This window comes from Takifugu rubripes, chromosome 15 (genome assembly GCF_901000725.2).
Source record: "Takifugu rubripes chromosome 15, fTakRub1.2, whole genome shotgun sequence".
In the NCBI taxonomy this organism is placed as follows: domain Eukaryota; kingdom Metazoa; phylum Chordata; class Actinopteri; order Tetraodontiformes; family Tetraodontidae; genus Takifugu; species Takifugu rubripes.
The window spans coordinates 10,037,126-10,053,470 of record NC_042299.1 but is presented as its reverse complement, the minus strand read 5'-3'; the positions used below and the strand labels follow the sequence as shown (position 1 = coordinate 10,053,470).

The 16,345-nt window shown below is 43.9% G+C and overlaps 1 protein-coding gene and 1 long non-coding RNA gene across 9 annotated transcripts in view; one reads left to right on the top strand and one right to left on the bottom strand.

The window, feature by feature from the left end:
- The window catches only part of tcf7 (transcription factor 7), a 35,257-nt gene that overhangs the window by 8,444 nt on the left and 10,468 nt on the right, over positions 1–16,345 (bottom strand). For all 8 annotated transcript variants that reach the window (XM_029847880.1, XM_029847882.1, XM_029847883.1 and 5 more), the window contains exons 4-5: positions 5,860–5,986; positions 1,803–1,890 (exon numbers count right to left, since the gene is read on the bottom strand). In XM_029847880.1, the coding sequence (XP_029703740.1) occupies positions 1,803–1,890; positions 5,860–5,986 (215 nt within the window). The remainder of the gene's footprint in view (positions 1–1,802; positions 1,891–5,859; positions 5,987–16,345) is intronic.
- On the top strand, positions 102–6,273 carry LOC115252568 (uncharacterized). Its single transcript, XR_003890911.1, has 3 exons — positions 102–146; positions 1,033–1,144; positions 5,884–6,273. It is a non-coding gene; the product is annotated as an uncharacterized lncRNA (long non-coding RNA).

Below are 16,345 nucleotides of genomic sequence, written 5' to 3'. Positions count from 1 at the left end.
GATGAGCTGTTTGAATATTACGACTGGTAATTTCGGCAGCACTTTTCCAGAACCACAGTCTGATGGAAACACGAAGCTGCTTTTCTCGTCATTGAACATCACATCTCTCCCTCCTGTCTTTGATGGTCTCCTCCTCTTTCAGCAAGGTCAGATCACAAGCACGAACTAGATCTTCCCGAGCAGCGTTTGACCTCTACGGGCCACCGTTCCTCGAGGGGACAGATGAAGACTCTTACACTCTCAGTGGAGGAGGATTTTAAAGCCCTCTTAATGTTTGCAATCTGAAATAATTCCTGATCCATTCTTTATCGGGGGGAACTTAACCACTGAGCCCAGTGGGATCCTGGGAGGTGGCCGGCAAGGGACAAACTGAGACAAATGAGTGAAAAATTAAGCTGACTGGCATTTAACTATCCTCATTCTCAGTTGACAAAGAACTACAAGGGCCCAAAACAAGGAGATAATCTGGGCTAAAGGAGATTAAGGATCAATAATATTTGTAGAATTCCACAGTGAAGTGTCTGAAAAAGACAAAACATCTTGAGAATTACCTCGGGAGCATTACGCATGAAAAACCCATGTAAGATAAGTTTTAGGCCTCTTCCAAATCCTTGTGACATTTGATGTAAGCTTTCTACTGTTCCTGCGGGGGATGGCAACCCGATACTGGAGGTTGTAATAAATGGATTTGCGTTAATCCGTAAATCAGTGCGGGCTTGCACATTATAAGTTCACAATCACACACCGTGAGACTGTGAGCTCGCGATTGGCTCGTAAGTGATAGAAAACCAGAATGAGTGTGGAACAGATGTGTGTGCAACTGTCATTGTCCTGCTGCTGTAATGAAAATTAAAGAAAAAACTATGAATTGGGAATTGAAAAACAATGCTAATATTGCTAGAAAATGCCCAGAAAGACTCAATTAAGAGATTTCTTCGATCCTATGATTTTAACTGCCATTACAAAAATGTAAAAAAGGTGAAGACTTAATAACATTTGTTGTTCTGCTCTAAAGTTTTGTTAATATTGCAGATGGCCACATTCCTTTTCCTTTAACCTGAGGCTGCTGGTTCAATACTGAGGCCAAACAAAGAGGATCAAAGCATGTGGTTTCCATGCCAACAGGGCCTGGAGTTAGCTACAGGTGATGTATGAAATGACCCGGTGTTATAGTGGGAACACGTGTTGTTTCTGATCTGGTTCAATTCATTTGTCTGGAAAAAAGTTACCAGCCAACTGTGATTTTTTTGTTATTAATACAGCTCCATGTATTAATAATCCACTAGGACAAGCTGAAAAAGGTCCGAGTTAAAAGAAATGAAAACAGTGTGCTACCAATTTCAAAGACAAACTAGTAAAACTAGTAATTTAATACTAATATATATATTTATTTATATATATTTTAAATATTTAATATATCACATTTTAAAGGTTTGCAACTAAATATATATTTTGATTAATTGGATATTACTTTTTTCAGCTGGGAAAAACATTCCCTTACAGGATGTCTAGTTGACAGAGAAAACTACCTTGGATTCCCTTACAGATGTTTTTAATATTAATTTGATTATTATTAACTGATACTTAATTAACACAACGCTAATTATATTTTTAAAAAAGTCTATTTTAATCACAAGGAAAGATCCTCAATCAGCAGTCAATAATTTCCTTCCTTCGATGGAACAGAGTGTCGTCATGTGATGGCAAGTAACAAAGGTCAGAATGAGTTCACGCAGTGACTGGCTGGGTCCCGGCAGGTATACGTTTGCCCGTGCACGTGTGTGTGTGCACGGGTAACTCACCAGCTCATGGAGGGAGTGATCTGTCCAACACCGCCTGGAGGGAGGGAGTAGTACCCTGAGAGGTCTTGGGACTGGTGCCTGTGAACACCTAGAGGGGACACACACACACACACACACGCACACACACACACACACACATTAGGTGAGGTCACAACCCCAGGTTATTAGCACTACTATTAGCCTGGGAACCTGGTATTAAACACAAATGTGCTCGTAGCAAAGGTCAAACACATCTGTTCCCATGTGGGGATACTGTGAATGTCTGAGTGTGTGTAGATTCTACCTGCTGTATTGTGTGTGTGTGTGTGTGTGTGTGTGTGTGTGTGTGTGTGTCCCTTCACTGGAAACCCATGTCGCCAGCTGGGTTCACTGGTTTATTTTATAGAAGCTACTGGCTGGAGGTAACAGTGGAGACACGGGCAGACACACACCCAAACATGCAGACAAACAAACCATTTCAAACGCTCCCATCTAGTTATAGCCAAACGAGAAAAAAAAAGGCTTCCTAACAAAAGCAGCACAGACAGTTCGGCTCTCTGCGCTCGCCGGTAAATATCCCGTCTCAGTCTTTGTGCCCTTCAAAGGAAGTCATTTGTCAACAGGCAGCACCTAGCACTTAGCCCGGCCCCGGCTGCTAACCTGTGTTTGCAGCGCAGGAATGCTGAAGATGACTGTAATTTGGCCACAGCTCCGGGCCTGTTTTTGGGACCCTGAGCCGCTGTAAATCTGGAAGGCAGGAATGTGACTGAGTCGACTTGTCTCCCCCATGTGTCTCACCCCCCCATCTCCCTTCCTTTCCCGTCCTCCCATTGTCCACGCTCTGTTATGACCCTACCTTTATCCTCCTCACCTCACCATTACCTTTAACCTCTTTTCCCTCCTTCCCAGAGTTCCCTGTCCTCTCTTTCAACTAATTTTCTTCCCTCTCTCATCATTTTCTTTCTTTGTTTCCAAAATGTACCCCTTCTTATGATCCCAGCCCCAGGGATGCTGTTCACCCTCCGTAGCTTGTTCTGGTGCATTGTGGGTTATGTAGTGCTGCTATAACTACACTGTCCTTCTCTTTTCTTGTTCATCTTGTGGCGAAATCGCGAAAACTTTCTGTAAGTCACGTTTCTGCTTTCAGAAACGTGTGCGCTTTTGGGAAACCTGAAGGGGGGAAACAACAATTCACAGCAGCAATGGGACAGTTTTCTTTGGAATGCCCCTTGCAAGGCGGCCGTCTAATGACAGCTATGTCAACTATCTCACGGTCTCCTACCTTCGGTGTCTCGGGAACACGTTAGAGGGAAACCGCCTGACTCAACCTGACTGCGAGCTCTGCACGAGCATGCGCGTCTCACCAGAGAGCAGCGGAGCCGAAAATAGTACTCTGACAATGTGCATCGGCGGTTCTAACCACTGAGAGTGTAAGTGCTGCAGATCCGAGCCTTTAAATGAGTTGACGAACAGCCGGTGTGGTGTACATTAAAGAGCCGAAGACCAGAAGAATCTTTGTTCTCTGTTACAGTAAGGGCGGGAATGACTGTTGTGAAAAAAAGTGACAGGAATTGTTACCTTTGTTTTAAAAACAAGCAGAAGTCACAGTAATATGACAAGTGACTTTTTTCACAGCATACAAATACAGACGGTCAAAGCCACGTCCAACATGACTTGTTCTACTTTTCTTATTTGTTACATTTCGTTACATTAGTCACCGACCTGAAAATGTAACAGGTCGAATGTACACGTGTGAAAATGTACCTCCTTGTTTTAGTTGACGTGAGTCAAAAACCAGTCCCTCAACTAATGATGTGCCTAACACCTTAGCATTAATTCTACTGTGATCCTACAACATCAAATGTTCCATTGGTCCTACTAAAGTTGATGTATGATTCAGCTAATATTTGACGAATGTAGTTGCACAAGTGAAGATTGGTGGCTTGGTTGAGCATCCGATTGGCTGGTTTAACATCTGTTTTAACGTCACATCTAAACCACCCATGAAAATAATCTTTATAGGATATAAACTATATAATTACAATAAATAATATAAGCAAAACAATTTGAAATTCTGAAGATAAAAACCAAGTCCTTTTTTCTGCCTCTTATATGATTTTAAGAGCTGTTTGAGATGACACAATCATGCTAATGAGCACTGCAGGTTTATTTCGCTTCTGCTTTTTCGTCTATGAGGAGCCCTTGATTTACTTCTGAATCTACTATGTTTAACGACAACTCTAACCAAAACTGACTGAGCAGCACAGCTGGGTCACACTGTATCGAACATCCCATGATTATGGCGGCAAACCAATCTTTTAAAACAAAGTTTTTGGGGAAATTTGACAGAAACACAAAGTGAGACTGGCATATTTCCATGGGCAAAGATGTAAGTTTTCTAGTTACCGTGGTAACAAGCATCAGTGGATCCTTTAGGATCGTCACTGTCTTGCGTCGTTAGTCTCCAGCAGTATCGAGAAGTGACTTAACTCTTGAAAGTGACGGTCTACACACGCATATACATAAAATCTGCATTTTACTTTCTAAATGAATATAAAGTTTTAATCTCCCGTGGCAACAGCTACAGAAATTTACAGATTTGAAATCAAAGAGAAAGAGCTGAAAAATGACATCATTGATGGGTCAAGCCCAAAGAGACAATAAATGACATGGTGCGTGTGTGTGTATGTGTGTGTGTGTGTGTGTTTGTGAGCTGTCCTGCTGTCATGGTGCTCTTGTGGAAGTGAAGTCAGCACTCAGATGAGATGATGCTACAAATTTAAGTGCTGCTGCCAGGTGTGTTTTGATGTGTGTGTGTGTGTACGGTAAGAAGCAGGTGGCTAAGTCTGTCATTACTGACTGAGTCACACACATGTACACACACATACACGCAAACGCACACGTGCAGCACACACAGACGGTGTACGCCAGACAAGGAGAGTGCTTTTGTGGGTTTATGGGGATTTCCCGGCAGAAAAGTGCCCCGGGTCAACCATCGACCTTCCCATCAACCATACTTTTCCTCCACTTCCACTTTTCCTCTGTACTTCAGAGGAAACGTTCCTGTTTTCTCATCATTGGTGTCAAAATCCTTTAATCATCCCAATTTGACTCTTTAATCCCAGTTCAGTGATGTCGCGGTCCACCATGAACCCATTATTAGAGTTTTGTTTTTGCATGAAGATGCGTTCAGGGACCTCCTCAGTTAACTACTGTGATACATCTATGGACTGTTTTTATCGTATCCCGACGTGCATGTTGAGGCAGACGACCACCCACCAAGAGTTTGGGTCTGCCCCAAGGTTTCTGCCCCCTAAACGGAGGGTTGCTCCTCAACTCTTGGGTGTTTCCAAACTTCAGTCATGAGAGTTCTGACTCTACATGTTCAGAGTCAGATGGCTTGTGTTGTATATTCACATTCAAACATTAAAAACTGAAAACTGAACTGAATGCTTCTCCATCTGTCTACTGTCATGGCTGCTTTTTTGCTGCTAATGCTACACCTTTAGCCTCATAGCTGTTGGGGGCTTGTGTCTGTAAGGGGAGACAAACCTTATTTGGAGTGTGGGGAAACTTCAATCCTAACATCCCATAATCAGGGCCTGACAAAAGCAACCTTTAGCAACCTCTAAAAGTCTAAAAATATTATTTACGGTGTGCAATGAATGTGTGTGCAGGGCACAATACAGAGAAACTTGTGCAGCAATAGCTTGTGTGATTGTCACTATAATTGTTTCCGTGTGTGTGTGTGTGTGTGTGTGAAGTGGCAGCACGATCTCTGTCAGGCGCTGGCAGTTCTTTGGCTGCTCTTTGGCGGTTTGTTCCTCTGAAGGGACCACCGAGTATACACACACACACACACACACACACACACACACACACACACCCCACAAACTATTTGCATGTGTGGAGACAAGGAGTGGTGTTCTATTACATGAACACATGTATATAAGGTTGAGAGTGAACAGGAATTAAAGGATAATTAAGAGTGAGTTCATGTCAGATGTGTGTTGATCTATTGCAATGTGTCGTGTTCATCCAACTGTGTGTGTCCGTGCTTGTGTGTGCATGTTCTCACCTGGTTTTTGGCTCATGTCTGCAGGCAGGTGAGGAGGACTCGGACTGAAGTGCTCGTTGCCGTACGGTAGAAGGGAGGAGAGTGGGTGCATCCCGTGAGACTGCTGCACCACCGACACTTTGTTGGACTGTTGGGGGACACACAAAGACCACAGGAGTGAATCTCTTCTCTTCCCAGCTACCTTAAATCAGCATTTAATCTGGAAAAAACTAGAGAATTATTCCAAAAGTTTCGAGGGACGTGCGCTCGCTGACAAATATCTTCTGCTGTGAACGCAACTGAGATAAATCAATAAATATCCCGAAGAAAAGCTCGTGGAGGAGGAAGAGGAGGAGACCCATTTGATCGATCTGAGCCTTTGATGATCCAGTGGGCTTGTCTGCTTTCATGTTCCTGCTTGCCTGCAATAACTTATGTGGAATCTGGTCACTGCTAATGCTCGTCGCATGATGGCTGACACACGATAGATCACAGGGGGCTCAGACGTCGGCTGCAGTGTGTATGTGTATGTGTGTGTGTGTGTGTGTGTGATCTCTGTGTTTTCCAGTGATAAACCTTCAAAATGTCAGCGAAGACCCAAATTCAGACATTTCTGAGAAAAGTTCGAGTTGTTCATGGAGATGGATGAGGCTGTGAGTGTGTGTGTGACCATTTGCATGAGTTTCTGTTTGTGTGTGTGAAGCGTGTAACATCAACCCTACAGAGGAGCAAATCTCATGCCTCTCACTGGGCCCCCTGCTGAGTTACAAAGTGAATACCTTATCAGTTAGAGTCAGGGCTTATACACTCATTAAAACACACACATGCACACACACACTTGAACAGCTCCTTTCCTATCCATCAATATCAAATCAACTGCACTACTGGCCAAGCGCACGCGCGCGCACACACACACACACACACACACACACACACACACACACACACACACACACACGCCCTCATGTGTATGCCGCCCAGCTGCTGGCTAAGATCAAACTGCTAAACCGCTTTTAATGTTCAGACACATGAAAACAAAATGCAGTGCCTCTGCGGCGGCGGAGGGGATGGAGCAGGCGGGGGAGGGGCAGGGATGACAGTAGGTGGTATGAGAGCCAAGTGGTGACGGCTTATTCAGAGATAAGGTGGACTGCAATCATAATAACCTCACGAAGAACTTCAGAAAGACGGGGGAAGAGCCTCCTGGGCGTCTGGCTCGGTGGCCACAACTGCCACTTGATAAGTCTGTTTTTTTTTTAAAGAAATGTTTTATGTACATTCCTGTAAGTCTTGGGTGAGGAAATGATGCCGCTCAGGTTGACGTGATCAGCAGTGGAAATTACATTTTGCAGGGAAAACCCCAAAACTGACAGTTTGCGTGCTTTAGCGTTAGAAACTGCAACAAACATCAGCGTTGCTGCACAAGAAATCAAGTGGATTGACTCTGCAGGTTCTGCACATACGGATCAGTCAGTTGTTGAGGTCTGTGACGCCATTTTTCTGCAACGCTGCAGCCGCCCATCGTCCATTTATGTTTCCTCTCTTCCTCGGGGTAATTAGTCGGTCTTGAAGTGGCTTTAGCTTCCTTTTTTTACTCACACCGACTGAGATCACTCATTTAACCCATAATTATCAACCCCTCTGTATTTAAGGAAAAAATCCCCCCCCATCCGCACCCCTCTGCACACACACACACACACACAAAATCACGCAACTTATGCCAGATTATCCGGGGCCGACAAGTGCGTGCACGCTCCTGTGAGACGCACGATCACCAGGGATTGAGTAACACTTAAAGCCTCTTTGCAATGGCAACGTGAGGAAGAAGAAAGGAAAAGACACACGTTCAGGTGCAAACACACACAAATAACAGAAGAACTTCGGCCCTTCGAATTCCAGGACGGAGCTGACCGACAGGGAGGGATCTATTTTTTGTCTTGGGCTCATTTGTGTTTACTGTTGAAAGTCAGAGAGCAACTATTCAAAGACCAAAAACAATGTATCAGGAAAAAAAAAACCCTGAAAAATCAAAATGTCCAACAGCAGCGACGTTTCCTGCACTTTAGCTGCAACGATCAAGCTCCTGCTGCAATTTCCCACCAGGTCTGTGTCACACTTTTAAGTGTCCCCAACAAAAACACAGAAAAGCAGGAATAAAAGAAAAACAGAAGCAAAACAGCAAGTATTTCTACACCCCCCAAACCCAAGGCATCCAAATACTCACTATAGCGGTGCTAAATAACAAATGCCCTAGTTTTATTGATTATATCAAAGACTTAATTACATCAAAGATGCGATTACTTCACAAAGTCCAATGAGATGCCCACAGCCCTTTACGTGCACTCGGGGACGGAGAACACGTCTCCTCCGTCTCTCTGTAGTCTAATTTCGCTTGAAAGGCCTTTGATTTCTCGGGCGTATTGTTGCTGCCTTTTATCTTCGCTCTATTTGAACGGGAATCTGCTGCTGAATACAGGAGTTAATGGGATCTCGGACATCACTTGTTTGTAATGGTGGCCCTCCACCTTGACCCTGACACACATACACACAGGCACGAACACCGGCTTCTGCCTGCACCTCTTTTGGAGGACCTTTTGCTGATAAAACATCTCTAATGTATTCTTTAGTTTTCAGATGACACACTAAGTACATCCACCCCTTTTCATATTTGAAGCGGAAATTAAAGCACCCCCCCCCCCCTTCCCCACCTTCAAGAGTGCTTTTGAGTCTAATGTCTTTAATCTCAAATTTCATGGAGATGGCACGTTCAAAATGCTCATTTACTCCCTTTCTTCCAGTTATTCCTGTTCCGCTGCCACAGAAATGAAACAAGTGAATAATTATAACGCCATTCCCGGCCTCGGCGAATTAATTGTGGGGTTCTCACCCTTCTGAGTGGCTCAAATCAAATAGCTATTGGGGGACCAAGAGAAGTCAGCATCTCGCTGGGTAGCGTTAGCTTGTTGCTACATAGGATGACCAAGAGTAGAAAGAGTTAGCATCGGTTGTTTTTGTCCCCAACTTGTGTCAACGGGCGCACCAATAACTGCACCCAGCACCACAGAAGTCCCTCACCAGTGCACCAGTATAGAATATATTGCACCATATCAACTGGTTATGGTTCGCGGTGGCCAGAGCCCAGATGTTTCAGCGGTTTTTGCCCGCTTCTGTGTGTGTGTGTGTGTGTGTGTGTACACAGGCCCCAGTTCGAGCACGAGTGTCTTTTTGCATGTGCACCCCAGGGTGTGTCCTTGCACACGTGCACTCATGCATGCATTTGTGTGTATCTGTGTGTAATTGGGGAGTGGGCAGACATGTCGTGGGGGTGTTTGTCCGTTTTTTAAACATAGCTGCGTTGTTATGGTTGCCTTTGCTTTGATGTCACCAAAACCACCAACTAAGAGGTTCTCATTTCGGGCTCCTGACTCCTGAGAGGGCAATGACTTCCAGATTGGGAGACCTCCTCACCAGTCTGGGGCGGGACAGGCCTTGTGTGTGTGTGTGTTTGGGGGGGGTGTGATATTACCAGACAATAATTAAATTTGGCATAGTTGATGTGGCAGAGAAGCTATAAATAATATAAACTTTATTCTTGCATCAATGGCTTTTAAAAAAAAATCAGTAAAAGCTGATTTTTTTTTTTCAGGTCTGGTTTGTGTTCACATCCATATTTGCTCGGGCAAACTCGCGTTTCCTGTCAAATAGTTTTCAGTTCATTTTTTTAGCACATATTTAGCAGATGAACGGCTTCAAAACGGAGTCAATTTTCCACTGTTTACATTTATTTCTGATAATTCTAATTTGATACGTGTACGTTGTTTGCAATCGTGATTAAAACTTTTCCATTCCGTCGTGGCATTGAACATTAATCGGGATTTTTGACCTCTGTGTGTATGGGTTCCTGCCCTCCGACCTCCTCATGGGAAACATCATTGTATTGCACAAATGAGATGAAAGGATGAGTAAACGATGATAAAATCTACCATCTACCCTGACATGAGTGATGCCATGAGAAACAGCTCAGCAGATGAACTAAAAAAAAAACCTTCAACATTGGGTTTTTGGTTAATTTTATGGCAGGAATGGAACCTGAGGTTGTGTTCAGCAGCGATGATTCAACAACGATGGGAGTGTTGTAAGCTGCACTGATGGGATGAAAACACGAGAATGAAAAGTCCCCTTCATTTCACTTTTTTTTAACTAGATTACTGCAGAACAATGTGGAAAAGGTCAATTTACATAGAAACATTTGTTTCTACATTTTTGATGATTCAATGTTCCCTCACACTTAAAAAAGGTATTTGCTTTTGACTGTCCTACTTTGTCAAAATACCCCATAATCAAAACTACCCACACCCTAATGCTAAAAAAAGGCTGCTGAGGCTCGACATGCTAAGTGGCACCACTAGAAAGGCGGTGAGAACTAACATTACCATGTTTTTTTCAAAAATTAGATTTCTAATCTGCTTAGCCTGATTAATTGACATTTGTATGCCACAGAAGACAGGAACCTCTTTAAGACACACTTCCTCCAGAGTTTGGTTAATACACACAGTAGCGCCAGTTGAAGCTAGTGCGAATTATCTGAAAATCTCATAAATGCATCTATCTTTTTAAACTATTTCAAGAATGAAACGCAAAGCAAATCTTTTTTCTCTTCTTCTTAAAGTCCCCCTCCATAAGTAATGCGGTCCCTGAGATGACTGAATTGTGTCAGTCGCTAACTCATTCTGAAACATTTCCTGCGTTGACGACAGCTTTCACTTACCAGCTGAGGCTAAATACCAGACAAAATGGGAAATGCCAGCGCATATAAAACCCCCTGCAGTGATGCGTTTTCTGTCATTTATTACACAAATATGGTCACCACAATAAAAGAAACACCAGTCACGAATGTGAACGTATAAAATCGAATTGAATATATGAAAAACGGGGAACGAAAAATTAAAAACAAAGATTTTTTTGTGTCTGGGAAGCAGAAGCACTGTGACTATACATCATCTGAAGATCAAAGCACTGGCAAAGATGAGACTATAGATCTATTGCTTTTTCCCCTTTTTTTATGGAAGCAGACGACTCAGGCGGCTCACGAGCTTTGTGCCCTCTGGTGCCATCAGTTCACTTCACGTGTGCGGTGATTTCTGACTGATCCACCGCTTTGAAGTTTGTATCGAAATAATCGCGTCCCATTAGCGTGTTGCGGGAGCGTTGGAGGCCTCGCTAAAGAAATAGCCGGGGGGACACAGCAAGCCGAATGGCCTTCTCTCTCTCTCCCAAATACATAGAGAAATCTATATGTTTCAATCACATACACAAACTTATGAGGCAATATACATATTAAAGGGAAACTGCTTTTTGAAAATAAATGTGTTTTTCCTCAGACATTTGAATTATGTTAATATTTCACACCCCTGTTATTCACTTCATCATAAGATGAATGCATTTCTTTGCAAATGTGTGGGGGTGTTTTTGGTAAACTTCCAATGATTTTAATCAGCAGTGACCTCGCTGTGTCACACACTCATGATCGCAGCTCTGGCTTTGTGAGGACTTTCAATGACGTAATTCAGGCCCCAGCAACCTCACCATAACCCTCACAACTAAATGCCTAGACCCAAACCTTTACAATGACATGACCTTAATCTTAGCCCACTTACAATTTTGCATGTGACTTACATCAGATTGACCTCACATCCCAAAATGTCCTCATTTTGCAAATGAAATGCATAACTCGTCCTCACTATGTAACATGTACCAGAACACACACACACACACACACACGCACACACACTTTTTATCTAATGCAGTAATAACGCTGCAGTACACACATCAGGTCAGTTGGTGGAGCTCACATCTTTATATGCTAACTAAATAAGAGAAACATGATCAAAGGGAAACAGTCAGAAGATACGGAACAGAAAATCACCAGATGACATCAGGAAGAAAACAGGTGCCCGAGGCTACTGTCCTACCCATTGTCCTTTCATCATCTCTCGCGGAAATCAGGCAGTACCACTGTTTAAAGCGCCTTCGCTCACCAGAGATTATGGTCGTTACTACCGAACACCTCTGACAGTCGGGTGTTTATCAACCTGATGACCACGGGCCACAATTGAAGCGGACACACGACACTTTTCTTGTCTCGTCAGATGTGAAGCATCCAGACAGGCCACCTCGAACCCTTTCTGAAGGTCGTGTTTGTCTGGATTTGCTTTAGTTTCGAGGCCCCTTTTGACGAATCTTGACTCCTGTTTCACCCTCTTCTTTTTCACCTCCATTTATAGCCTGAGAGGGCTGAATAAAGTGAATCTTCCTGAAGAGGATTTCACAACTCAAGGCCAACACTGATGACCGAGTCTTTGAACACATAAAATCATTCAGTGTTCATAATGTGTAACTGTCAAGGCTGCAGCCTGAATCATCCATCGTACTTTTAATTTGAGGGGGGGCTATTTTCCTTTTGAAACTTTTAGGACTAAACAATGATGGAGAAGAATGGAACAGAGGGAAAACCGTTGATGGACTGATGGAAATGCAGGCAGGGCTGGGTGCTTTCATGTTCTAATTTATTCTTTCTGATGAATTCCATCTACCCCAGCGGCTGATGTGCTGCGCGCTCCTGCTTCCCAGCAGCCCTTGCTCCCCTGAACCGTTTACCTCCGCCAGACCACCTGCCGGGCAGGTCCCCTGACACCGAAGCCGAGACTAAAGAACACAACCACCTAGCATGTTTTGTAGACTCTTGACGGTGTATAAATAGCCACGGTCAACCTGCATGGAGGCATTAAAATGATCGTGTCGTGATTGTGAGGTGCGCGTAACTAAGTTGACCCAATATTTCCATAGGAGACCTCACCGGGGCCAACATACTGCGGTTCGGCTCAATATCTGAGTTTCCGCTGGTGAGTTGTAGTGGATCATGGGAGCGTACCGGCAGCGGGCTGGCAGGAATTTGCAGTGAGTCTATTTTTGATAGATCGGACAGAATTGGACGTGAACTCCCTGAACAAATTACATGGTGAATCTGTGCGATTGTCAAAACAAACATCTGACACCGACAAGGGTGCCACCTAAAGAAAATAGCAACAGCCAGTATGGATGTGCAGGAAATCAGCACAAAGGGATCGTTGAGCCAGATCTGATGAGCAAAATGACACAAATGTAAAATTGTATGGAAATCGGAGGTTAACATTTGTCGACTCGGGTTTTGGCTAACGTTTCGCCTTATTTGCATGGAGGTCATGCGATCGCAACCCCAGAATTATGTTAAAACATTTAAAAAAGGACATACACACAAACACACACACACACACTACTGGTTAAAAACGATGAAATAAAGAAATGAAGTGTTACGAAAGTTCTTTCAACGCATGCGAACATTAGAGGAGCTGAAATGCGTCCAAGCACCTGGAAAAACAGCTTTCGCTTCGTTCAACTTTCATTTATGGTTGTAAGTGGTTGCCACCACAAATGGTTTGGCCTGGTCCCGGGAGAGACGCCGTGCAATTCTGTTACACAGCTGCACTGATGTCCAGGAGCGACGCACAGAAGCTCAGAGAGGAGGAAGTGTGTAAAAAAATTAGTAATAACAAGTATAAACGTTATTAATTGTAAATTTCAATGGCTGTTTTACGTATACGTACAGTTGTGCCCCCTTCTAAAGCTAAGAAACGCAATCTTTTCTTTTTCTTGGTACAGAAAGATGCATTTCTTATGTTAGGCAAAGATCCTTTTTGTAGTTTGACTGGCTTGAATTATAGATAGGAGATGCGAGCCACCCGCTGCTTGTTTGTTTGTTCAAAGCTCTGAGTAAGCAGAGGGATGAAAGATGAGACGGGATACGACGGAGGGGAGAATGAATCAGAGAGAGAAGGAACAGCAGCAGAGAAAGGCGCCGCTGCCTCCGAGAATTCTAAAAAAGGACAGAAAAAGAACTGAAGGATGAAGACGAGAAGGTAGAATGACTGCACCTGGTGGAAGCCCACACAGGGATCTTTCATTCAACATGACTTCAACAACATCCACACATGACAAACAGGAAAATTGAAGCACTTCCAGCAGATAAAAAGAAGATCTGAATTAGGAACTAAATCTGGGATCATCGCGATGACACACATCGGCACCATCACGGCGGCAGAAAACATCCCCGTTAGGACGTCACCATACCCGCAGCCATAATTGTTTGTTGCCGTGCACCGCCTGACATCATTGACCGCCCGTCCCTGCCCTGGTGGTTCTTCTTAATCCAAGGGGGAACCCTGCTTTGCCCATCCAGATCACATTACACAGGGCCCGGGGCTCTGATGTGGCTTCAGATAGAGAGCGTACAAACCTCGGCCCACAACCACGCGGCCCCGCTCGGCGCAGGCCTCATCCTGCGGTCTCCACGTTATGAAAGAATATTTTTCAATGCCTTATACATTCCCTTCCTATACACCTCCCACATGTTGTTCTTACTTCCATGAGGTTTTAATATGGAAGATGGTGTGGAAAGTGTGTCATTGGCTGTGCGCTGTTTCATCGGGTTTCACCTCTGCACGGAAAATTCCAGTGAGTTCTGCCAGGAAGGTCGGCAAATAAGTAATCGATATCTGGAAGAGGTTATTAATGAAGTTTTTCCCCTTTAAACAATCATGAAAAGTTAAAGAAAAATACAGTTTGTGGCACCCAAGTTCTGTGTATTACACATTAGCATGATTCAGTCCATTTCACTTAGCATTAGCCTAACACCAAAATAAGGTTTCAGATAAAAAGTACAGCTCACCCTATGGAAAAGTGTGGTTTGGATCATTACTTAACTATATATATGATGGATCATCACCAAGGGGGTATTATAACACCATAGCAACATAGCACACAGCCCCATGCTAATGGTTTTAATGCTAAAAGCCTGACATGTGCTGAATTTCTGACCAGGAGTTAATTCTCTGCTGGTCAACCATCAGAGTGATTTTATGTAGCTTAGCACAAACTGTTGCTACTACAGATCCCTTTATGTTGGGAGCGTTCCCAATTATTACCAGAAAAACAGATTCGCATTTAATCCATGCATGAGAACAAGGAAAACCCTGGCATCTGCTCACACCGTCGCCAGCCCCTCGCTGTTTCATCCAGCTTCCTTCAGCACATCAATTAAATCTCTTCTCTTTGGCCGGGGCTGGCACCATATTAACACCTTCCCTTTCTCCCTCTGAACAAGGTGCTCTTTAATCTTTGGGGGATGTTTTCCATTGATGGACTATTGATTTGATGTTGCTGCTTTTATCTCCAGGAACTCAAAGAGGCGTTGGGGCGAAGAGACACGCTCCATGTGCTCATTTGTGCGAACTGCTGCCCTGCTGTGCAATCTGTCCAGACATGGCAAACAACTCTGAAGATATACTGTCACCGTCCGTGAACGCTCCTTCTTTTGGTGTTTTTTTTGGATCTAGTTGCATTCAAAAATATATATATATATTTACATAAAGAAAACCAAAAATAGAAGAATCACAAATGCAACATCTCCAAATAGTAAGGTCCTCAGCGGGACTGCAGGGCTAAAAAAGAAGGGGGAAAAAAACCAGTTTCTCTATTTAAATCAAAAGTTTTAAATGCAAAACAGGGCTGGAAAAGCTGAAAAGGGGGTTGAGGTCTTTTAAAAAAGGCACAACTCCATCTAAGTCTTGTGTACGTTGGGAGAGAGAAGCGAGGGCGCTTCCATCCAGCTGACCACACATGTGGAGAGTGTCCAAAACCCTGCAGAGCTGCTGTGTTCCACCACAGAGCTACACGCTCGGGCCCAGGGGGCCTTACTGAGCGGCAGCATCAGAGAATATCACTCGCCACAAACCAAACTTAGGCCAAAAATGCTCTCTGTCTATACGGTATATAAGTTTGAAATATATGCGTGTGGTTGTAATATATCTATATTTCACTTCACGTTATTTAAAAAGCCAGGTTGCGTTCAGGGTCCTCCTGAGAGCCTGTGGTTGGACACTATATGCCCAGCAACAGGGGTTGATATTCCATCGATCATGCTAATAACATGCTAACTGGGCCGCAGCTTGTAATTATCACTCCACAAATAAAGTTGCTGGTCGCACTCGGGGAACCCGTGTTTACATCAAAGGTCATCTGCTGGCTCCTTTTGTCTGCGCCCAGGTAAAGAGCCGTCTATCGTAGCTTAGCCTAATACTTTACATGGTATCACATGGGCTGTAACTCAATAAATTCTCAGCAAATCATGTCTGCTCCCGGGTCTCGACCAGAATCACAGGTCTCGACTTCTGACGGGTGAAACAGAAGCCGATTCCAGCGCCTGAACAATAACTTTACAGTAAAGAATTTGCTTGTGTGTTCAGTTCCAGTTAGAATCAGATCTAAAACATCCCTGAAGTCGAAACGTTCCTCCCGTGTCTCATGTGCCTGCTGTGTAATTTCCAGCTCTGAAGGGAGCCAACGAGACGAGCAGCTTCGCCCCGGCCAAACCATGTGGCCGCTCATGCCACTACCAGAAGCATCAACAGGC